Source organism: Leucopleurus acutus, assembly GCF_964270905.1.
Source record: "Leucopleurus acutus genome assembly, chromosome: 8".
In the NCBI taxonomy this organism is placed as follows: Eukaryota; Metazoa; Chordata; class Mammalia; order Artiodactyla; family Delphinidae; genus Leucopleurus; species Leucopleurus acutus.
In genome coordinates, this window is record NC_139151.1 from 100,680,341 (window position 1) to 100,706,035 (window position 25,695).

The 25,695-nt window shown below is 43.6% G+C and overlaps 1 protein-coding gene across 3 annotated transcripts in view; it reads right to left on the bottom strand.

The window, feature by feature from the left end:
* Window positions 1-1,312: 1,312 nt before the first annotated feature.
* Window positions 1,313-25,695, bottom strand: part of STX5 (syntaxin 5) — a 28,483-nt gene continuing 4,100 nt past the window's right edge. For all 3 annotated transcript variants that reach the window (XM_082844812.1, XM_082844814.1, XM_082844813.1), the window contains exons 6-11: window positions 23,373-23,489; window positions 23,241-23,297; window positions 22,984-23,065; window positions 22,407-22,513; window positions 22,116-22,237; window positions 1,313-2,051 (exon numbers count right to left, since the gene is read on the bottom strand). In XM_082844812.1, coding sequence (XP_082700938.1) covers window positions 1,892-2,051; window positions 22,116-22,237; window positions 22,407-22,513; window positions 22,984-23,065; window positions 23,241-23,297; window positions 23,373-23,489 — 645 coding nt within the window. In that variant the 3' untranslated portion in view covers window positions 1,313-1,891. The remainder of the gene's footprint in view (window positions 2,052-22,115; window positions 22,238-22,406; window positions 22,514-22,983; window positions 23,066-23,240; window positions 23,298-23,372; window positions 23,490-25,695) is intronic.

Consider the following 25,695-nt stretch of genomic DNA (forward strand, 5'->3'; position numbering starts at 1 on the left):
CAGAGTTACCGCGAGTTCGCCCCGCCCCCTACTCGCATCCGTCCGCCGCTAGACCAGCACCACAAAGGTAGGGGCTCAAGCAGAGAGCTGGACGCTACAGCCCAGGATTCCAAGAGGAACAGGGAAGAGGAGCCACAAGAAGTGCTGCCGAGGAATGGGAGACCAAGGGCCTTGGAGTGGGAGTGACCGCTCATAGACCCCTACGGGGATCCAGCCAGGGCTTAAGTCTCAGCTCAGCCCAGCCCTTTGCCATCTGCGTTATCTATGCCGTGCTTTCCTCGCCTATAAAAATAGAAAACTAGAAGGTAAGCTCCAAGAGAGCAGGGACTTGACTAATTCATGGCTTTTTTCTCCAGCACCTGGCTCAGTACCATACCTAGCACGTAGCGGAAACTCAACAAATATTTATGAAATAAGCTTCCTATCTCTGCGTTCCCCCAAGAAGAGTTGCAGAGTCAAATGAGAAAAACTGCATTTGTCAGGCTTTGGTCGTCTTCACAGACCGCCCCACCCACCACCGATGTGCTGTGCTAAACCCACCTCGTGGGTCAACTGGGCAGTGAAGATGCAAGGAAGACCACCCTCTGAACACAGGCCAAGGGGAGAGGAAATATTAAAACACCAGGCCTAGGAAAGACCTGGGCTCTCCTAGACAACCCCCCCCCCCGCAAAGTGCTATGGCCAGCCCAGTGTGATGGTGATGGTCCTCGCTATAGCTTGAGCTTCCTTTGGGTGTGTGAAATGGGGGAACTCCGGTGACCTTGGCACGATGTGGTCGTGGGTCCTGCTCGGGACTGACAAGCATATTGACCTCCCTGGAGGGTAGGTGTTCCAGGCAGGTCTCTACTTCATTCTCGTGTGACTAGCTTGGATTTGGTGAGGGGCTTCGAGGGGACCACGAGCCTCAGCTGGAGCTGCGAACAAACACTTCTCTTCACCTTTCACTCCTGGCAGCAGGCAGAACTCCTGCTTCATCCAGCCCAAGGAAAATGTGGGGCCAGCTGGTTGGAGGATGCAGATGAAACAGGTCCAAATACTTCTGGAGATGGTCCTGAAGTTGCCACCCATCAGAGACCCACTCTGAGATCCTGCTCCCCGCTTTGAAGGGAAGTTTCCATGCTAATTAAGTGCTGCTGCACTTGGTTATCCCCTGCTGGAGGCAGCTGTGTGCATGGAGCCCAAAGCCTGGCCCCTTGGGGCCATCAGCCCAACCCTTTCAGTTATAATATTGGGCAGTGGGCTCACTCCACTTGCTGCCTAGGCCTTCTGACGCTCCCACCCAAAAATGACGACATGGCTAGTGAGGCTGACAGTCTTGTTGTAATTGGGAGAAAACAGGCTGCAGCACATTTGGCAGATTGAGAGTCACCTGCAGCCAAAGTTGGGGTTATGCAGGCAGCCGAGGGGCTCAGGGCCCCCTGCCTCACATGGTGAAGAGAGGAAGAAGAGGTCAAATTCTAATCCAGATGGGAAAGTTGGTCCCTGGGCCAGTTTCACTTCCTTTCCTCACTCTCAGGAAGGTGAGGAAGGACATCACCTCCCCTTGCTGCCAAAGTTTCTTTTGCGACAGGCTGGGGAGGGTTTATAAAAATCTCCTAGTGGAGACAACCTGCGTGATGAGCCCCCAGTTGGCCTCTGCTCCCTTCCAGCCACTTCACAGCAGAGTCCAAATCCAGAACCGTGTGTGTTTCATGGGCTGGAGGGTGGGGAGGGGAGGACAGGGTGGCCAGAGGAAAGGAGTGGGGGATTGGGGGCAGTGGCCATTCTTAGCAGTTCGAAGGAAGCAGGGCCTTTCTCCCAAGCATCCTGCACAGGCTCAGTGGCAGCTCTGGCCACCTGCCCTCCCAGGAGGGTTCCAAACCCCCATGGAGTGCCTCAGAGTGGAGAGGGTTCAGGCAAGGAAGACCACAAAGATGATGAAGAACACAATGAGGATGAGGAAGATTTTGACCATAAGCCACCGGTTGGAGGTGACCGACTGGAAGTACTTGAGGATCTCTGAGTGGGCGGCCTCAACATCCAGCTGGGCTCCCAGCACGTTCTCGTCGATCCTGGGGATAGGGCCGGGAGGAGGGGAAAGAGAATGACACTGGATTAAAAAGAATGCTGTTGAAGTGTATTTTCTGCATGTTTATATATTTGTATTGATATATAGAAAAAGCTCTGGAAGGGTAATATAAACAAGTGTTGGCTGTGGTTTGAAAATCAACTCTGCAACTTATTAGCTTATGACCCCTAAGCCAGTCATTTAACCTCAAGTCTCATTTTCCTCAACTGCAAAGGAAGGAAAAATGAGGATAACACAAATCGTAAGTTTGTTGTCAATCTTAAATGAGTTATATAAAGTGCCCAACCCATACTAAGAGGATCCAAAATGTTATATTTTTTTGCTCATTGGTATTTATTGATTTTTGTCTAATAAACAGTATTGCATTTGTAAAAAGGGAGAAAAGTTCACAGACCATTATGGTAAGGAAACCCTGGTTCTGAGTGAGAAAGGAAGAAAAAGTTGATGATGTGGACAGAAAGTCAAGGGATAAGAAAAGCCCTATATTAGTAGAACATGTCTCTCAGGATATAGAGAAGTTCTCAGAAGAATGGCAATCTCTTGAGACACTGCTGAGGAAAATCAAACATATCCCAGCTAATCTGAATATGCAGAGTCCTAAAAACCAAATATAAACCCTGGTCTTTGCAAAGGGATTCGCTGGGAGCAGGCACCTGTGGGAGCTGTGAGGTCAGAAAAGTTGGTGGAGCCTGGTAATCAAATAGGAAGTGAGAGGAAAGGCTGGGCCAGTGGCTGCAAGTCCAAGGTCCTGGTAAGGTGGTCATGAGGACGGCGAGCTAATCTCTGTCCAAATACAGGAGCCTGGATTGTACACGGCTCCCTGTTTATGTCAGGGAGGCTAAAGTTATCAGGTTTCCTAGCTTTGGGCTATAACTACATTTCTCAGTGTGGATGCGTTTGTCATCTCATACCCAATTAAGCTCATTCATATCGGCAATTATAATGGCTTTGCTTAACAAAAGTGGAAAAACAATGAATGCAATCTGGCATCTAAAAGATTTTAAATGGGAGTCTGTGAATGAAATCTAATACAAGGAAAGAAATTACTATTATTCTATAGTAATTTTAAGACAGAAAACTTCTTTAAGGAAGAATGTCAGCTAATAAATGTAGAAGGAATGAGCAAATTAGAAAATTACCATTTTGCAACACACACTCTCACAAACGAATCAGGCAAGGACCATCAGGGGGCTAAGGAACTGGAAGTTCACAGGGACCCAAAGCATCACTCCACAGATGACTCAGTCTGATGGTCACCCCCTTGAACAAGCGGCCAAACTTGGTACCACCAATAAAAGATATAACCTCGGGCTTCCCAAATACATGGAACTTAAATTTAATCATAGGGAAAACAGGGGACAAATAAACATGGAGGACCTCGTACAAGAGACGCTGGCCTCTTCAAAAAAATGTAAGTATCACACACACACAAAAAACAAAAGGCAGACTAAAGAGACACAACAATCAAATGAAATGTATGAATGTTGCCTGAATCTTAAATTGAAGGAAAAAAGCTAAAAGCTTTTTTTTTAGACCAGTTGGGGAAATTTGAGTATGGACTGAGTGCTGGCCTGTGCTGGAGAATCGTTCATGTTCTTAGGCTTGATAACGGTCCTGTGGCTGCTCAGGAGAAGACCTATGTTTGGCAGATGCTTGCTGAAGTATCTGGGGATAAAATGTCATGATGTTTGCACCTACTTTTAAATGATTCAGAAAAAAAAAAAGGTGAGAGGAAGCAAATGTGACAAAATGTCAACCGTTGGTGAATCCAGGTGAGAGGAATATAGGTGTTCCTTATGCTATCCTCCCAACTTTTCTATAGTTTGAAAAATTTTAATTTACAAGTTGGAGGGAAAAGGAAAATGACTAACACTACATCAGCAGTTTTTCTACCTTAGAAAAACATAAGAATCGCCTGTTGAGCGTCTCAAAAACGCAGATTCAGGCTTCCCTGGTGGCGCGGTGGTTGAGAGTCCGCCTGCCGATGCAGGGGACACGGGTTCGTGCCCCGGTCCGGGAAGATCCCACATGCCGCGGAGCGGCTGGGCCCGTGAACCGTGGCCGCTGAGCCTGCGCGTCCGGAGCCTGTGCTCCGCAACGGGAGAGGCCACAACGGTGAGAGGCCCGCGTACCGCAAATCAAAAACAAAAACAAAAACGCAGATTCTTTTTCTTTTTTTTTTTTTCTGCCAAGCCAAGTGACTTGTGGGATCTTAATTCCCCGACCAGGGATCGAACCTGAGCCCACAGCAGTGAAAGCGTGAAGTCCTAACCACGGGACCGCCAGGGAATTCCCTGGCGGTCCCGTGGTTAAGACTCAGCATTTTCACTGCTGTGAGCCGGGGTTTGACCCCTGGTTGGGGAACTAAGATCCCACATGCCACAAGGAGTGGGCAGAAGAAAAAAAAGCAAATTCTTAGGTCTCACATTCAGAGATTCTAGGATGGGGCCCAGGAAACTACATACTGAGAACTTTGGACTAAATCAGTGGTTTCTCACGAGGGTGCTCAAATCCAGATCCACTGGCATTTGCAGGAAGCAAACACAAGAATATCTGGGTCTATTTTAAAAACATCATCCTTTCAAATTTTCAGTTTCTTTTTCATATCATTGCACACAAGTTTTCTCTCCTTTGTTATTTCCCTTTTATGTTTCAATCTACTGCCAGATTGCTTCTGAGCCACTCAACTGAAATTGCTGGCACTGATCCAATTAATCCAAGCCCCCTGATCCAAGTAATGCTTGAGGATTCACACTTCCTTTCTCAGGGGCACCAAGAAATAACGACCCCTTTCTCCCTAAAATTCTTTCCACCTCAGCTTCACATCTCTTTGCTTTTTTCTCTCATCTCCCTAAAACTTCCTCCTCAGTCTCTTGGACAGATTCTTCCCTTCACCACATATGCCTGGAATCCATGGGGAGCTGTCCTGTCCTTATTCTCACTTTACCCATTGTCCCTGGGTAGTCTCATCTACCTCCATGGTTTCACCCAGAAGCTGCTGACTCCCCAGTCCTTATCTCTAGCTTAGCCCTCTCTTCTGAGCATTAAGACCATGCATCTCATGCCTCTCAGCTGTCCCAGAACAAACCTCATTCTCCTCACCCAGCACCAGTCTGCGGCCTCTTGTGTTCTCTCCCTATCCCCAGATCCAGGAGGACTAGCTCACAGGAGCAGCGACAAATGTTTGCTAAACCAATGAACAAACGAGTACTAACACCGAAAAATACTTATGACACTTTTTCAAGGAAGACTAGAAGTTGTATACATACTATAACTCTAACTTTTTTTTTTTTTTTAAATAAAAGGCTTTCACTTTTGTTGGCATGCGGGATTTTAGTTCCCTGTCCAGGGACGGAACCCATGCCCCCTGCAGTGGAAGTGCGGAGTCCTAACCACTGGACCGCCAGGGAATTCCCTAACTCTATTTAAAACACATATGCAGGGGCTTCCCTGGTGGCACAGTGGTTAAGAATACACCTGCCAATGCAGGGGGCACGGGTTCGAGCCCTGGTCCGGGAAGATCCCATATGCTGTGGAGCAACTAAGCCCATGCGCCACAACTGCTGAGCCTGTGCTCTAGAGCCTGCGAGCCACAACTACTGAGCCCGTGAGCCACAACTACTGGAGCCTGTGCACCTAGAGCCCATGTTCCGCAGCAAGAGAAGCCACCACGATGAGAAGCCTGCACACCACAAGGAAGAGTAACCACTGCTTGCCGCAACTAGAGAAAGCCCGCACGCAGCAACAAAGACCCAATGCAGCCAAAAAAATTAATAATGATAATAATAAATTCTTAAAAAAACACACATGCATTGGGGAAAGAACACAAAGCTTTTATTGATACAAATCTGTTTCTTTGGATCTATAATATTCTAATATTCAAAATACACTGTAGGGCTTCCCTGGTGGCGCAGTGGTTAAGAACCCGCCTGCCAATACTGGGGACACGGGCTCGAGCCCTGGTCCGGGAACATCCCACACGCCGTGGAGCAACTAAGCCCATGCGCCACAACTACTGAGCCTGCGCTCTAGACCCCACAAGCCACAACCACTGAGCTCACATGCCACAGCTACTACAGCTACTACCTGCCACACACCTACAGCTCCACAAGAGAAGCCACCACAATAAGAAGCCCACGCACCGCAACGAAGAGTAGCCCCCGAGTAGCCCCCGCTCGCAGAAACTAGAGCGTACACAGCAACAAAGACCCAATGCAACCAAAAAACAAAAAACAAAAACATTGTAGCCTGAAGAGCTCCAGTGTTATGGCCTAACTCAGCAATTCAACTGAATTCCCTAGGTCTCAGTTGAACCAGGTAAGAATCAGTCAGTTCTCCTGGTTCTAGGATCAAGACTGCTGTCTTCACAGTGCCGTTAAATTGCCCAATTAAATATGTGAGGCTGCTTAATGCATTGGTGTTGGGAAACCTGCTTTATACAAATGCAGGTGTTCATCCAGTTTCACTTGATCAACAACCAGGAGTACAAGCACTCTGCTTGCTAGGTGCTGTGGGGAATAAAGAACATCCAGGCCTGGACATTGCCTGAAGGCATCAGAGCAAGTGGGCGGGAATGTGTGAACCTGCAGATTCCTCAGAACTCCCACACCTCCTCTCCTTGATTCTCTCCACTAATGGCCTTTCTTCTTACCGAACTGAGAACATGGAAGTAGTTTGAAGAATTGGGCAAGGTAAAAAAAACAGGTTCCTGGCCTCATACTTGGAGATTCTGATTCCACAGATGTGAGTGCAGTAGACTGCCAGGAACCTTCATTTTTTTTTTTTTTCCAGGAGAAAATATATTTTTAAATTAGGTATAGCTGACTTAAGATACTATAGTAATTTCAGGTATAGAACATGGTGACTCAAAATTTTTTGTTTTTTTGTGGGTTTTTTTGCAGTACGTGGGCCTCTCACTGTTGTGGCCTCTCCCGTTGCGGAGCACAGGCTCCAGACGCACAGGCTCAGCGGCCATGGCTCACGGGCCCAGCCACTCCGCGGCATGTGGGATCCTCCCGGACCGGGGCACGAACCTGTGTCCCCTGCATCGGCAGGCGGACGCTCAGCCACTGCGCCACCAGGGAAACCCTCAAAATTTTTACAGATTATACTCCATTTAAAGTTATTATAAAATGTTGGCTATATTCCCTGTGCTGTAGAATATTTACATTCTTGTAGCTTATTTTATATACAGTTTTTATCTCTTAAACCCCTCCCCCTATCTTGCCCCTCTCCCTTCCCTCTCCCCATCAGTAACCACTAGTTTGTTCTCTATATCTGTGAATTTGTTTCTGTTTTGTTACATTCATTCATTTTTTTCTTTCCATTTTTTTTAATTGACGTATTGTTGATTTACAATATTATATGTTTTAGATGTACAACATAGTGATTCACAATTTTTAAAAGTTATACTCCAATTAGTTATAAACTATTGGCTATATTGTCTGAACTCTACAATGTATCCTGGTAGCTTGTTTTATACACAGTAGTCTGTACCTCTTAATCCCCCACCCGCATGTTGCCCCTCCCCCTTCACTCTCCCCACTGGTAACCACTAGTTTGTTCTTTATATCTGAGTCTGTCTCTTTTTTGTCATAGTCAGTAGTTTGTCTTATTTTTTAGATTCCACATATAAGTGATATTATACACTATTTGTCTTTGACTTATTTCACTAAGCATAATACACTCCAAGCCTATTCATTGTTGCAAGAGTTGCTGCAAATGGCAAGAGTTCATTCTTTTTATGGCTGAGCAGTATTCCATTGTATACATATACTATATCTTCCTTATCCATTCACCTGTTGATGGACACCTAGGATGTTTCCATATCTTGGCTATTCTAAATAGTGGTGCTGTGAACACTGGGGTGAATGTACCTTTTCAAATTAGTGTTTTCCATTTTCTTTGGATATATACCCAGGAGTGGAGTGGAACTGCTGGACCATATGGTCGTTCTAATATTTTTACTTTTTTGAGGAAACTCCATACTGTTTCCCACAGTGGCTGCACCAATTTACATTCCCACCAACAGTGCACAAGGGTTCCCTTTTCTCCATATCCTTACCACCATTTGTTATTTGTGGTCTTTTTGATGATAGCCAGTATGACAGGTGTGAGATGCTATCTTATTGTGGTTTTGACTTGCATGTCTCTAATGATTAACAATGTTGAGCATCTTTTCATGTGCCTGTTGGCCATCTGTATGTCTTCATTGGAAAAATGTCTATTCAGGTCTTCTGCCGTTTTTTTTTTTTTTTTGGCCGTGCTGTTCGGCTTACAGGATCCCGGTTCCCTGACCAGGGATCAAACCTGTGCCTCCTGATTTGGGAGCACAGAGTCTTAACCACTGGACCTCCAGGGAAGTCCCTCTACTCATTTTTTGATTGGATTTTTTGATGTTGAGTTGTATGAGCTGTTTATACATTTTGTAAATTAACCCATCAGTCATATCATTTGCAAATATCTTCTATTTTGGTAAGCTATCTTTTTGTTTTGTCGATGGTTTCCTTTGCTGTGCAAAACCTTGATTTGGTCCCATTTGTTTATTTTTGGTTTTGTTTCCTTTGCTTTAGGAGATGGATACAAAAAATATTGCTATGATTTATGTCAAAGAGTGTTCTGCCTGTGTTTTCTTCTAGGAATTTTATGGTTGCTGGTCTCACATTTAGGGTCTTTAATCCACTTTGAGTTTACTTTTTGTTTTTTTTGATGCACCGTGTGGCTTGTGGGATCTTAGTTCCCTGACCCAGGCCCCTGGCAGTGGAGGCGCAGAGTCCTAACCACTGGACCGCCAGGGAATTCCCACACTTTGAGTTTACTTTTGTATATGGTGCAGGAAAATGCTCCAATTTCATTCTTTTACATGTAACTGTCTGGTTTTCCCAGCACCACTTACTGAAGAGACTGTCTCTTCCCCACTGTATATTGATGCTTCCTGTGTCATAGATTAATTGACCATAAGTGCGTGGGTTTATTTCTGGGCTTTCTATTCTGCTTCATTGATGTGTCTGTTTCTGTTTCAGTACCATAGTGTTTTGATTACTGTAGCTTTGGTACAGTCTGAAGACAGGGAGCATGACAACTCAAGCTCTGTTCTTCTTTCTCAAAATTGTTTTGGATATTGCAAGTCTTTTGTGTCTCCACAAAAGACTAAATGCCATTACTTCACAGGTGAATTCTATCAAACATTTAGAGAAGAGCTAAAACCCATCCTTCTCAAACTCATCCAAAAAATTGCAGAGGAAGGAACACTCCCAAACTCATTCTATGAGGCCACCATCACCCTGATACCAAAACCAGACAAAGATACTACAAAAAAAGAAAATTACAGACCAATAACACTGATGAACATAGATGCAAAAATCCTCAACAAAATACTAGCAAACAGAATCCAACAACACATTAAAAGGATCATACACCTTGATCAAGTGGGGTTTATCCCAGGGATGCAAGGATTCTTCAATACACGCAAATCAATCAATGTGATACACCATATTAACAAACTGAAGAAAAAAACCCATATGATCATCTCAATAGATGCAGAAAAAGCTTCTGACAAAATTCAACACCCATTGATGATAAAAACTCTCCAGAAAGTGGGCATAGAGGGAACCTACCTCAACATAATAAAGGCCATATACGACAAACCCACAGCAAACATCATTCTCAATGGTGAAAAACTGAAAGCATTTCCTCTAAGATCAGGAACAAGACAAGGATGTCCACTCTCACCGCTATTATTCAACATAGTTTTGGAAGTCCTAGCCACGGCAATCAGAGAAGAAAAAGAAATAAAAAGAATACAAATTGGAAAAGAAGAAGTAAAACTCACTATTTGTACATAACATGATACTATACATAGAGAATCCTAAAGATGCCACCAGAAAACTACTAGAGCTAATCAATGAATTTGGTAAAGTTGCAGGATACAAAATTAATGCACAGAAATCTCTTGCATTCCTATACACTAATGATGAAAAATCTGAAACAGAAATTAAGGAAACACTCCCATTTACCATTGCAACAAAAAGAATAAAATACCTAGGAATAAACCTACCTACGGAGACAAAAGACCTGTAGACAGAAAACTATAAGACACTGATGAAAGAAATTAAAGATGATACCAACAGATCAAGAGATAATACCATGTTCTTGGATTGGAAGAATCAATATTGTGAAAATGACTATACTACCCAAAGCAACCTACAGATTCAGTGCAATCCCTATCAAATTACCAATGGCACTTTTTATGGAACTAGAACAAAAAATCTTAAAATTTGTATGGAGACACAAAAGACCCCGAATAGCCAAAGCAGTCTTGAGGGAAAAAAACGGAGCTGGAGGAATCAGACTCCCTGACTTCAGACTATACTACAAAGCTACAGTAATCAAGACAATATGGTACTGACACAAAAACAGAAACACAGATCAATGGCACAAGACAGAAAGCTCAGAGATAAACCCATGCACCTATGGTCAACTAATCTATGACAAAGGAGGCACAGATATAAAATGGAGAAAAGACAATCTCTTCAATAAGTGGTGCTGGGAAAACTGGACAGCTACATATAAAAGAATGAAATTAGAACACTCCCTAACACCATACACAAAAATAAACTCAAAATGGATTAGAGACCTAAATGTAAAACCGGACACTATAAAACTCTTAGAGGAAAACATAGGAAGAACACTCTTTGATATAAATCACAGCAAGGTCTTTTTTGATCCACCTCCTAGAGTAATGGAAATAAAAACAAAAATAAACAAATGGGACCTAATGAAATTTCAAAGCTTTTGCACAGCAAAGGAAACCATAAACAAGACGAAAAGAGAACACTCAGAATGGGAGAAAATATTTGCAAACGAATCAATGGACAAAGGATTAATCTCCAAAATGTATAAACAGCTCATGCAGCTCAACATTAAAAAAACAAACAACCCAATCAAAAAATGGGCAGAAAACCTAAATAGACATTTCTCCAAAGAAGACATACAGATGGCCAAGAAGCACATGAAAAGCTGCTCAACATCACTAATTATTAGAGAAATGCAAATCAAAACTACAATGAGGTATCACCTCACACCAGTTAGAATGGGCATCATCAGAATATCTACAAACAACAAATGCTGGAGAGGGTGTGGAGTAAAGGGAACCCTCTTGCACTGTTGGTGGGAATGTAAATTGATACAGCCACTATGGAGAACAGTATGGAGGTTCATTAAAATACTAAAATTAGAATTACCATATGATCCAGCAATCCCACTACTGGGCCTATACCCAGAGAAAACCATAATTCAAAAAGACACATGCACCCCAATGTTCATTGAAGCACTATTTACAATAGGCAGGTCATGGAAGCAACCTAAATGCCCACCGACAGACGAACGGATAAAGATGTGGTACATATATACAATGGAACATTACTCAGCCATAAAAAGGAACGAAATTGGGTCTTTTGTTGAGACGTGGATGGATCTAGAGACTGTCATACAGAGTGAAGTCACAAAGAGAAAAACAAATATTGTATATTAACGTGTGTATGTGGAACCTAGAAAAATGGTACAGACGAACCAGTTTGCAGGGCAGAAATTGAGACAGATGTAGAGAACAAACCTATGGACACCAAGGGGGGCAAAACGGTGGGGGGGTGGGGGCATGGTGTGATGAATTGGGAGATTGGGATTGACATGTGTACACTGATGTGTATAAAACTGATGACTAATAAGAACATGCTGTATAAAAAAATAAAATTTAAAAAAAAAGACTACATGCCATTAGTTTTTGATAGGGATTGCACTGAATCTGTAGATTGCCTTGGGTAGTATGGTCATTTTAATAATATTAATTCTTCCAATCCAAGAACATGGAATATTGTTCCATCTGTTTGTGTCCTCTTCAATTTCTTTCATCAGTGTTTTATAGTTTTCCAAGTACAGGTCTTTTACTGCCTTAGATTTATTCCTTTTCTTTCTGATGCGATTGTAAATGAGTTTCCTTAATTTCTCTTTCTGATAGTTTGTTGTTGGTGTATAGAAATTCAACAGATTTCTGTGTATTAATTTTGTATCCCGCAACTTTACTGAATTTATTGATGAGCTCTAGTAGCTTTTTGGTGGCATCTTCCAGGTTTTCTATGTATCATGTCGTTTGCAAACAGTGACAGTTTTACTTATTCCTTTACAATCTGGATTCCTTTTTCTTCTGATTGCTGTGGATACAGCTTCCAATACTATGCTGAATAAAAGTGGTGAGAGTGGGTGTCCTTGTTCCTGCTCTCGAGGATATGCTTTCAGCTTTCCACTGCTGAGTATGATGTTAGCTGTGGGCTTATCATATATGGCCTTTATTATGTTGAGGAATGTTCTGCCCACTTTGTGAAGAGTTATCATAAATGGATGTTGAATTTTGTCAAAAGTTTTATGTGCACCTATTTGAAATGATCTATAATTTTTATTCTTCAATTTGTTAATGTGGTATATCACACTGATTTGTGGATTGAAACATCCTTGCATCCCTGGAATAAGCTCCCAGTTGATCATGTTGTGTGTTTTTAATGTATTGGTGGATTCAATCTGCTAATACTTTGTTGAGGATTTTTGTATCTATGTTCATCAGTGATATTGGCCTGTAATTTTATTTTTTGTGATATCTTTGGTTTGGTATCAGGGTGATGCTGGCTTCGTACAATGAGTTTAGGATCACTCCTTCCTCTGCAGTTTTTTGGAATAGTTTGAGGATAGGTGTTAACTCTTCTCGAAACATTTGGTAGAATTCACCTGTGAAGCAATCTGGTCCTGAACTTTTGTTGGAAGTTTTTTAAAATTACTGATTCATTACCGGTAATTGGTCTGTTCATATTTTCTATTTCTTCCTAATTCATCTTGGGAGATTATATGTTTCTAGGAATTTGTTCTCTGCTTCTGCGTTGTCCATTTTATTGGCATATAGTTTTCACAGGAATCTCTTTTGATCCTTTGTATTTCTGTAGTATCAGTTGTAACTTCTCCTTTTTCTGATTTTATTGCCTTAGGCCCTTCCCTCTTTTCTTCTTGATAAATTTGGCTAAAGGTTTATCAATCTTGTTTATCTCTTCTTACTTTCATTGATCTTTTCTATTTTTTTTAGTCTCTATTTCATTTATTTCTGCCCTACTCTTTATTACTTCTTTCCTCTACTAACTCTGGGTTTGTTTGTTCTTCGTTTTCTAGTTCCTTTAGGTGTAAGGGTAGGTTGTTTGAGATTTTTCTTTCCTGAGGCAGGCTTCTATTGCTATAAACTTCCCTCTTAGGACTGCTGTTGCTGCATCCCACAGATTTTGGATTATTGTTTTCATTTTGTCTCCAGATAATTTTTATTTCTTCTTTCATTTCTTCAGTGATCCACTGGTTGTTTAGCAGCATATTGTTCAGCCTCCACTTGTTAGTTTTTTTTGCAGTTTTCTTCTTGTATTTGATTTCTACTCTCCTAGCATTGTGGTTGGGAAAGATGTTTGATATGATTTCAGTTTTCTTAAATTTACTAACACTTGGTTTGTGGCCTAGCATGTAATAAATATATCCTGGAGAATGTCCCACATGCACTTGAAAAGAATTTGTATTCTGCTGCTTTTGGAGGAATGTTCTCTATATAAACCCATTTGGTCTGATGTGTCACTTAAGGCCAGTGTTTCCTTATTGACTTCTTGTCTGATGTGTCCATTAATATAAGTGAGATATTAAGGTTCCCTACTATTATTGTGTTAGTGTCAATTTCTTCCTTTTTGTCTGTTAATATTGGCTTTATATATTCAGGTGCTCCTATGTCTGGGTGCATGTATGTTTACAATTGTTATATCTTCTTATTGGATTGATCCCTTGATCATTATGTAATGTCCTTCTTTGTCTCTTGTTACAGTCTTTGTTTTAAAGTCTGTTTTGTATGATGTAAGTATTGCTACCCAGCTTTCTTTTGATTTCCATTTGCATGGAATACCTTTTTCCATCCCCTCACTTTCAGTCTGTGTGTCCGTCTTTAGATCTTAAGTGAGTCATATATAGGCAGCATATATATGGGTCTTGTTTTTGTATCCATTCAGGCACTCTATGTCTTTTGATTGGGCACTTAGTCCATTTACATTTAAAGTAATTATTGATAGGTATGTCCTTATTGCCATTTCATTAGTTGTTTGGGGGTTGTTTTTGTAGTTCTTTTTGTTCCTTTTTTTGTTCTCTTCCCTTATGATGTGATGATTATCTTTGGTGTTATGTTTGAATTCTTTTCTCTTTTTTATGTATCTATTATAGATTTTTGGTTTATGGTTACCATGAGGTTTATATATAGCAATCTATAAATATGTATGTGTGGTTATTTTAAGTTGCTGATCTCTTAAGTTCAAATGTATTTTTACTCCCCTCCCCCACAGTTAGTTTTTGACATCATATTTTACAACTTTTTGTTTTGTGTACCCCTCACTTACTTATTGTAGATATGGGTGATTTTACTCTTTTTTTGTGTGTGTGTGGTTCACAGGCCTCTCACTGCTGCGGCCCCTCCCATTGCGGAGCACAGGCCCCGGATACACAGGCCCAGCGGCCATGGCTCATGGGCCCAGCTGCTCCGCGGCATGTGGGATCCTCCCAGTCCGGGGCACGAACCCGTGTCCCCTGCATCGGCAGGCGGACTCTCAACCACTGCGCCACCGGGGAAGTCCTACTCTTTGTCTTTTAATTTTCCTACTAGTTTTGTAAATGGTTAGTTTACTACTTTTACTGTATACTTAATTTTACCAATGAGCTTTTTCCTTTCGTAATTTTCATGTTTCTAGTTGTGGCCTTTTGTTTTTTACTTAGGGAAGTCCCTTTAACATTCCTTCTAAAGCTGGTTTGGTGGTGTTGAACTCTTTTAGCTTCTGCTTTTCTGTAAAATTTTTGATTCCCTCATCAAATCTGAATGAAAACCTTGGCAGGTAGGGTGTTCTTGCCGTAGGTTTTTCCTTTTCATCACTTTAAATATATCATGTCACTCCCTTCTGGACTGCAGAGTTTCTGCTGGAAGAGTCAACTGATAGCCTTATGGGAGTTCTCTTGTACATAACTTAATTTTTCCTTGCTGCTTTTAATACTGTCTTTAATTTTTGCTATTTTAATTACAGTGTGTCTTTGTGTGGTCCTCTTCAGGTTGATGCTGTTCGGGACTCTCTAGGTATCCCGGACGTGGATGTCTGTTTTCTTTCCCAGATCAGGTAAGTTTTCAGCTATAATATTATGTCTCCCAATACGTTCCCTGTCTCTTTCTCCCTTCCCCTCTGGGACCCTTATAATGCAGATGTTAGTACACTAGATGTCCCAGAGGGCTCTTAAACTGTTCACTTTTTTTTTTTCAGTTTCAGTGCTTTCCACTACTCTAATCTTCCAACTCACTGATCCATTCCTCTGTATCATTTAATCTACTGTTGATTCTTTCTAGTGTATTTTTCATTTCAGTTATATTCATCCGTTTGGTTCTTCTTTACATCTTCTAACTCTCTGTTAAGCTTCTCACTATGTTCATCCATTCTTCTCCCAAGTTCCTTGATCATCTTTATGATCATTACCTTGAACTCTTTATCAGGTACTTTGCCTATCTCCACTTCACTTAGTTTTTCTTCTGGGGTCTTAACTTGTTCCTTTGATTGGAACATGCTCCTCTGTTGCTTCATTTTGCCCAATTTGCTGTTTTTATTTTTATGTACCTGGTAGGTTCGTTATGTTTCCTGACCTTAGAGAAACGGCCTTTCGTAGGAGATGTCCTATGCATCCCAGCAGTTCACTTCCCTCTGGTCACCACAGCTATATGCTCTAGGGCTGCCCCATATTGTGTGGGCCCTTCTGCTGTGGTGGGACTGACTAGGAGTAGGTGGCCCAGTAGGTGTGGCTGGCCCCTGGTCTGGTTAGTTGCCAGGCTCTGCCTTGTGCAGTGGCTGCCAGCCACTGGTTGGCAAGATCTTCATTTTTTATAAGCTCTATAGGGGGTTCCTATGAACATCCAGGTTTGGCAGCCAATGGTTAAAAGGATGTTTGTTTATTTATTCAACTACTAGGTGTTGAGTCCCAGGCATTTACACAGTGCCATGAGTTCAGCTATCTTGGTCCCTCCCCCCAGCATCTGCTTTCACAGCTCTCACCAGTCTCAAAGCCAAGTCCTTTATTTATCCACTGGATCCCACTTCCTGTCACCATCTCAAGGACATAACTTTAAGATTCTTCCCCCTGCCTGCTATATTATCAATTTTTATTTCTCTGCTGGATCATTCCCATTAGAATACAAACACATGGGGCTTCCCTGGTGGTACAGTGGTTGAGAATCTGCCTGCCAATGCTGGGGACACGGGTTCAATCCCTGGTCTGGGAAGATTCCACGTGCCGTGGAAAAACTAAGCCCATGCGCCACAACTACTGAGCTGGTGCTCTACAGCCTGTGAGCCACAGCTACTGAGCCGCGTATCACAACTACTGAAGCCCATGCGCCTAGAGCCCGTGCTCCGCAACGAGAAGCCACCGCAATGAGAAGCCTGCACACCACAACGAAGAGTAGCCTCCGCTCACCGCAACTAAAGAAAGCCCGTGCACAGCAACGAAGACCCAATGCAGCCAAAAATAAATAAAATAAATAAATTTATTTTTTAAAAAAAGAATATAAACATACTTTTATTTTCTCCCATTCTTTAAAAAAACAAAACAAAAACCTCTTGTCTTCCACTGGACAAACTGGGAACAATCTGAACTATGAAAATAATCATTATCCTAACTAATTGTAATATAAAACATAAATAAAAACCTTAAGCCCGTAATGATAATCAAAAACAAGGAAGAATTAAAACAAAACAAAAAACCTCCTTGGTCACTACTATGGCACCTACTCCATAACTATTTACTCTGGAAATACAGGAAAATAATTAAGATTTATCCAGCCTGATTAAGATGAACGTCAGCTCATGCAGTTAATAAAGGAAAGCTCTTCTTTACAGAAAAAACACACCCAAATTAGATTAATTAATTCAGACCAGACAAGCATCATAACTGGCTACTAGAAACATTAGGTTAAAGGTTTTTTGGGAACAGGGTATCCCATAAATCACCTGCTGACTGCAAAGAAGAAAATGTACTTTTAAAAGGAGAGATTAGGGCTTCCCTGGTGGCGCAGTGGTTGAGAGTCTGCCTGCCGATGCAGGGAACACGGGTTCGTGCCCTGGTCCAGGAAGATCCCACATGCCGCAGAGCGGCTGGGCCCTTGAGCCATGGCCGCTGAGCCTGCGCGTCCGGAGCCTGTGCTCCGCAATGGGAGAGGGCACAACAGTGAGAGGCCCGCGTACCGTAAAAAGAAAAAAAGGGAGAGATTTAAAAATAATAATAATAAAATAAATAAATAAATGAAAAGAGAGATTATCTGTTACCACCTTAATCAAGTGATCAAACTTGTTCTAGATAATATAGGGTCAATCTGACATTAAATGCCTCCTAATGAGATGTAATTTGTTGAGATATATCTACATCTCAACAAAATAAATATACAGTTATAGTTGATTTTTTTTGGCTGTGCCACATGGCTTGCGGGATTTTAGTTCTCCAACGAGAGATCAAACCCAGGCCCTTGGCAGTGAAAGTGCTGAGTCCTAACCACTGGACCACCACGGAATTCCTATAGTTGATTATATATATGTATACATACATATTCCTAGAAAAAGAAAACAGAAAGAAAAAGAGGCAGAAAAAAATCTTGAAGAAATAATGGTCAAATATTCCCTAAACTTCATGAAAGACATAAATTTACAGATTCAAGAAGCTCAGAGAACCCCAAGCAGCATAAATTCAAAGAAGGGGCTTTCCTGGTGGCGCAGTGGTTAAGAATACGCCTGTCAAGCAGGGGACACGGGTTCGAGCCCTGGTCCGGGAAGATCCTACATTCCGCGGAGCAACTAAGCCCGTGTGCCACAACTACTGAGCCTGGGCTCTAGAGCCCGCAAGCCACAACTACTAAAGCCTGTGCTCATAGAGCCCCTGCTCCACAACAAGAGAAGCCACGACAATGAGAAGCGTGCGCACCGCAATGAAGAGTAGCCTGCACTCACCACAACTAGAGAAAGCCTGCACAGAGCAATGAAGACCCAACACAGCCCCAAATAAGTAAATAAATAAATAAATAAATTCGAAGAAAACCACATCTAAGTACATAAACCATCAACTGTGAAAATCCAAATACAAGAAAAAAAAGTATTAAAAAGCAGCCAGGGACTCCCCTGGTGGCACAGTGGTTAAGAATCCACCTGCCAACACAGGGGACATGGGTTTGAGCCCTGGTCCAGGAAGATCCCACACGCTGCAGAGCAACTAAGCCTGTGCGCCACAACTACTGAGCCTGCACTCTAGAGTCCACGAGCCACAACTACTGAAGCCCACGTGCCTAGAGTCCATGCTCTGCAACAAAAGAAGCCACCACAGTGAGAAGCTGGTACACCACAGCGAAGAGCAACCCCTGCTCGCTGCAACTAGAGAAAGCCCGTGCAGCAACGAAGACCCAGCGCAGCCAAAAATAAATAAATAAACTTATTTTTAAAAAAAGAAAAGTAAAAGTGGGCTTCCCAGGTGGCGCAGTGGTAAAGAATCCGCCTGCCAATGCAGGGCACATGGGTTTGAGCCCTGGTCCAGGAAGATCCCACACTGCAGAGCAACTAAGCCCATGCACCACAACTACTGAGCCTGCGCTCTAGAGCCTGCGAGCCACAACTTATGAAGCCCATGTGCCACAACTACTGAAGCCCGCATGCCTAGAGCCTGTGCTCCACAACAAGAGAAGCCACTGCAATGAGAAGCCCGTGCACTGCAACAAAGAGTAGCCCCTGCTCTCAGCAACTAGAGGAAACCTGTGTGCAGCAGTGAAGACCCAATGCAGCCAAAAATTAAATAAGTGAATAAATAAATTTATAAAAAAAAAGAAAAGTAAAAGTATTTGTCATCAGCAGAACCACACTACAAAAAGTACTAAGGAAAATTCTCCAGGTTAAAGGGAAGTGATGGAAACTGGATATTTGGGAAGAAATGAAGAGCACTGGAAACAGTAAATATATGAGTAAGTATAAAAGACTATTTTTTCCTCTTTATTTCTGTAAGATAAAAATTATACTATTATATTATGGAGTTTATAAAGTATGTAGATGCAACAAATATGACAACTATAACATAAAAGATGGAGGAGAGGGTTGCAAACTTCTCACATTTTATATGAAGCTGACTGTGAAAAGTTAATGATGCATACTGTAATCCCTAGAGCAACCACTGGATTAAAAAAAGCAATTACATATAGCTAAAATACCAACAGACAAATTTAAATGGAATTAAAATTTTTTTTTCAACTGTTCAAAAGATAGGAAAGAAGAGAGGAACAAAAAACAGAAGGGAAAAACAGGGAAAAAAAATAGTAAAATGGTAGGCCTAAATCCAACCTTAACAAAAATTATTAACTATTAATGAACTAAATACTCCAATTAAATTCTCAGCTCTCATCTTGCTTGGCCTATAAGCAAAATTTGTCACAGCTGATTCTTTCCCTGAATCATTTTCTTCTCCTGGCTCCTAGGACACCACATTCATTTATTTTTCTTCCTACCTCACAAACTGTGCTCCTGTTCAGTGCCCTCCCTCAGAACTAAGAATTGAGTCCAGAAATAGCCCTGGGACTCAGTGCTTGATCCTCCTCTTTCTTAGAACTCACTTGGCCTAGTTTCAAAGTCCAATGCTGCCCACTCTTGGCCCAGACCTGTCCCCTCAACTCCTTATATCTATAGGCCTGTTCACTATCTCCACCCAGATGTCTAACAAACAAACAACTGTCCACCTCGTTGGACGTGTCCAACACAACTTATTTTGCCCCAACTCTACTCTACCCTGAGTAACCAGCCCTATTTCAAGTGAAGAGCATGAATCCCTTTGACTGCTCACATCAAAAGCCTGGAGTTATCATAAACTCCTCTTTTTCTCTCATGCCCTGCATTCAGTTCATCAAGTAATTGATCCTATTGGTTCTACCTCCAAAATACATCCAGAGTGCAACTACTACTCATACAACCTTGGTCCCAGCTACCATCACCTCTTGCCTAGATTACTGAAAAGGCCTCTGCATCCATCTCCCTGCTTCTACCCTAGGTCCTTACAATCTGTTCTGACTACAGCAACCAAATGATTCTTTTAAAATAGAAGTCAGAGGGAATCCCCTAGCGGTTCAGTGGTTAGGACCTGGCGCTTTCACTGCGGTGGCTTGGTTCAATCCCTGGTCAAGGAACTAAGATCCCACAAGCTACGCAGTGCGGCCCAAAAAATAAATAAATAAAACAGAAGTCACATAGTATAACCGTTCATCAAAACCCTGCAGTGGCTCCCCATGTCACTCAGAGTAAATGCTAAATCCTCACACTGGCTTTAAAAGGCCCCACATGATCTGGTCTCCCATTTCCCCTCTAACCTCACCTGGTACTACTCTCCTTCTCACCTGTCCCCAGATGCAGTGGCTTCTTTGCTGTCCTTTAACTCATCAGACATATTCTTGCCTGAAGGCCTTTACACTGGTTCTTCCCTCTGCCTGGTACTCTTCTCCATATATCCACACGGCAAACTCCCTTACCTTCCCCCTTCTTGGATAGACGCCATCTTCTTAATAGGGCCTCTCTTAATAACCATCCTATTTAAAATTACAACTTGCTCCTCCAAACCTAGAATTCCTGATTAGTTTACCCTACTCTACTTTTATTTATGGATTTATCACTGGGCAAAAATATATACTGGACCATTTACTTATTTTGTATATTTTAACTTATCTGTCTCCCCTACTACAATGTATATTCCACAAGGGGAGGGTTCTTTGTCTCTTTCATCCTCGACTGTATCTCCATAACTGACTGAATGAACGCTAAGTGCCAAAGAGGAGCAGATAAAATGCCTCGTGCAGTAGCAGGGGGCACCAGGAGAGCAGAGAGGCCTTCCCGTGCATGGGCTCTGCCTACCTCCCTCCAGTCTTATCTTGTACCTCTCTCTTCCTGTTCATTGCTTTCCAGCTACACTGGCCTTCTTGCTTCTTTTTTCTTTTAATTTAAAAAAAAAATAATTTATTTGGTTGCGTTGGGTCTTCCTTGCTGCACGCGGGCTTCCTCTAGTTGCATCGAGCGGGGGCTCTTCTTCATTGCAGTGCGCAGGACTCTCACTGCAGTGGTTTCTCTTGTTGTGGAGCTTGGGCTTTAGGCACGCAGGCTTCAGTAGCTGTGGCACGTGGGCTCAGTAGTTGTGGCTCGCGGCTCTAGAGCGCAGGCTCAGTAGTTGTGGTGCACATGCTTAGTTGCTCCGTGGCCTGTGGGATCTTCCTGGACCAGGGATCGAACCCATGTCCCCTGCATTGGTAGGCGGATTCTTAACCACTGTGCCACCAAGGAAGTCCCTTGATTCTTTAATACAGCAAGACTGTCCCATCGTAGGGCCTTTGCTCTAGCTGTCCACACTGCCTAGACAACTCTTACCCTCTCCTTTGCATGGCTGGATCCCTCTTCTTTGCATGGTTGGATCCCTCTTCTTTGCATGGTTGGATCCTTCTTGTGGTTCATGTCTCTGCTTAAATATCAAGTCTTCAGAGCAGCCTTCCCTGCCACCCAATCTGATATACCTCCTCCATCACTTTCTGAACACCTCATCCTACTTTAATTCTCAGTATAGCCCTTATCAGTACCTGAAAATTTCTTCTCAATTCTTTTTAACAGCTATCCTCACCCACACTATTAAATTCCGTACTACAAAGTAAGCTCCACAAAATAGACTTAACTGTGCTGTTGATCACCGTATCCCCAGCACCTAGGACAGTGCTTGACAAGGAACAGGTGCTCAATTAACACTTGTTGAGTGGATGGAGGCAGGTGAACTTGACCCTGTGGGTGGACAGGATTCACTCTTCTCTTCCAAAGGGCATCAAGCTGTCCCTGGGGACCTTTAGGATGCCAATCCACGGGGAAGAGAAGACTCCTGTTTTTGAAGTTAAGGAGAGAAAGAATCTCACCTCTGAATGGTTTCTTCCTGTTCCTTAACCATGTGTGCCAACTGCTGGAAGATGGAGCCCAGCTCAACAATTGTGGACTCAATATTCTGCATGGTGTCTGCCCGGCTCTGGATGTAGGAATCCTTCAGAGGAGAGACAGCATACGTGAGCACTGGGAGCTTCTGCAGGGGAGGGCCTGCCTCTTTAGGACCCTCCACTTTGCCATTCCACCCATGGCACATTCCAAACACTTGCTTGTGACCACAAAGGAAAACAGAGGAGCAACTCCTCCCAAGCTCAGAGCGTGGATACCTGCTCATCAATGAGCTGCAGCTGCTGGCTGGTCCTAGAGTCCATCATGTCAATGGCCACGTCCCCAGAGGCTCGAGACTCCGCCCCCAAAACCACAGCACCGCCCCCTGGGGGAAGAAAGAAGACATGGCACTTCATAGTGGTTAAAAGTTTCAAAGCCCACATGCTCTGGATTTGAATCCCAGCTCTGGCACTTACTAGCCTTGTGACCCTGGACAAGTCATTTAACCTCTCTGAGCCTCAGTTTCCTCACCTGTAAAATGGGGGATAACAATAGTTGCTTTCTCAAAAGGTGGTTGTGAAAATTAAATGACAGAATGGGAATACAACGAGTAAATGCAAAAAAATTAGAAACTGTCATTCTTCTGAACATGATTGAATTCACCCCCAACACTGAGAATGCTGGAGACTAGGTGTGGATCATAAATCCCAGCAATCAGGTCTGACCTCTAAGAGACAAAGCCTAGCAACCTCCTTGGCCCTCCATTCTCCTACCCAACCCCTGCCTTTGGAAGATACCAGAACTGGAGTAACTAAGCCTTATCCCTCAGGGCTCCCTGTATTGCCTGTGACTTACCTAGGTGGTTGGGGGCAAGGGGCAGGGCTGACACGGGTGCCCGGGAGAACTGCTCCCGCCGGCTCCTCTGCTGCTTCAGGTTCTAGGGTTGGGGAAGAAATGCAAAGGTCCTGAGGCCGCTGGAAAGCGGGCACATTAAAGAGATTCTTCCTGGTGCCTGTGACCCTGTTGCCCTTGCCCTTCCACTTGTCCCCTTCCCACTTCCCTCTGGGGCCCTCACCCCTGATTCCTGTCCCTCCTACACAGATTCTTCTCACCTCTGTCCTCACTTCTAAAACTGATTTGAAGTCATTGGACATGGAGGCCAGTTTTGACTGAAAGAAAAGGAGAGAGGGTCAGCCAGAGAAGACGCCTTCCTCCCTTCTGCCTCTCCCTCCCCCGGGTCCCACCTGCAGGGAGACCACGATGGTGTTGGAATGGGTTTGCAGGTGCCGGCCGCTCTGGCTGCCCTTGGCTCTCACGAAATCTTGAAGCTGGGCGATTTGTTTGTTAAGGCTGTTGATGTCCTGGTGAAAGAGCCAACAGAAAAACTGAGTATCAACCATGGGGTCCTCAGCCAGCATCTCTCCCACATGGACATCTCTGGCAGGGACGGCAGGGTGGACATTACTAGCAGGAGTGATGGTATCTCAGACAGACCAGAAGGGCCTGCTGGGATAGTCCAAGCTCTGTAGTTTGCTCAGGCTCAGTGCCTGCGGGGTAGAGCAGAAAGAGGTGAAATATGGCCCCGTCCATTCGTAAAGATCTGAGGTGTTTACTCCCTCCACCCTGCTGTCCTACCCCCACTGTGAGGCCATGCTCATGGCCATAGAACCCTTCAAAAGGCCAAAATCTCAGACCCAGAGCATGCTGAGCAACAAAGCATCTGTGCTGTACTCAGGAGACAGGAAGAGTCAAAGGCACCATGGCTTCCCAGAAGCATCAACGAAATGCTTTTTATATACAGAATTCCTTTTAAAAATTACTATTGCAAAAGAGTGAAAGATGTGACTTGTCTAACGTTATACACGATGAATTAGTAGCACAGCCAGGCTTTCTACACCAGGCCAATGGATTATCTGCTTCCCAATCCTGCCTGCCAAGGGCCTCGTGAGACAAGGGAGATGAAGGAGGCGGCTGGGAATGGCAGAGAAAGCTTGCCGCCCCAGGACAGCGAAGTCCAGGGAAAGACCAGAGGAAGAAGAGGAGGGGGAGAGGGAAGAGGTCAAAAGTAGTGAGCTCAAGATACAGGCTAAGAAAAAAACTAGATTAGGGGCTTCCCTGGCGGCACACTGGTTAAGAATCCACCTGCCAATGCAGGGGATGAGGTTTGAGCCCTGGTCCAGAAGAACCCACATGCCGCGGAGCAACTAAGCCCGTGTGCCTCAACTACTGAGCCTGCGCTCTAGAGCCTGCGAGCCACAATTACTGAGCCCACGAGCCACAACTACTGAAGCCCGCGCTCCTAGAGCCCGTGCTCTACAACAAGAGAAGCCACTGCAATGAGAAGCCCATGCGCTGCAACGAGGAGTAGCCCCCGCTCGCCGCAACTAGAGAAAGCCCGCGGGCAGCAATAAAGACCCAACGCAGCCAAAATGTAAATAAATAAATAAAAGTTAAAAAAAAAAAAACAACAAAAAACTAGATTAGGCAACTTCTAGAGTCCCTCCAATAGTACCCCCAGTTAGTATTCCTCCAATTAGTATCCTAGCCCCAAAGATTCTCTCGAGACCCCTGGACAATTTCTGCTGCTCTGTCCCTTCAGAGTTAATGGAGCCTGCTCACAGCCATGTGTCCAAAACTGCATTCCAGGTTTTTCCCCCATAAAATCTCCTCCCCCCGGAACTTAGAAAATGGCACTACTCTCCACTTAGTTGCCCAAGCTAGAAGCTTCTAAGTCACATACTGACATCTCCTTAACCCAACCTATATGCCACAGCACAACCGTAACGTACACTGAGCGTTTACTACATACTCAGCACTTTGTGAACAGAACAGCAGTCTCGGGTTTGATTACTGTGCGCCATGCAACCTGCTAAGCAGCTTATGACTTTCTCTTAACTTAACATAGAAAACAACTCTTAATTTCCCCCCCAGTTATTCCCCCTTCCTTCTTTGCCACTTTGGTAAATGGTACCACCGCTCACCAGGTGCTCAGACGAAAACCTTAAGAAATCATCCTCAATTCCTCTCTCTTCCCTTAATCCACAAGGAACCCACAAAGAACCCAGCTGATTCCAACATATACTCTGAATGTGTCCACTCATCTCCTTCTCTAACAAAGCTACCCTAGTCCAAACTGTCCTCTTTCTAAAAATTGCCCAGAACCTCCTAAGTGATCTTCCTTTTAGAATTTGCCCCCTACAATCCACTTTCCACACAACCACCAGAGTGACCTTCTAAACCAAAAATAGTGCATGTCATTCCCCTGCTTCAAAATCTTCCAAGAGCTTCCCACTAAATTTAGTACACGATCCAAATTCCTCACCTAGCTTACACGGGCTATGTGGTCTCGCCCCACTCACTCCTCTGACCTCATCCCCCCCACAGGCCTCCTTCTCACTGGCTGTGCTGCAGCCACACTGGCCTGTTTCACAGCCTTTCACATCAAGGCTGCCCAGGCCTCGGGGCCTTTCCCTTTGCTATTCCCACTTTCTGGAATGTGCCCCCGTCAGATCTCTGGATGACCAACTTTCTCCTTACCATTCAGGTCTCTATGTCCCTTCCTCAGCC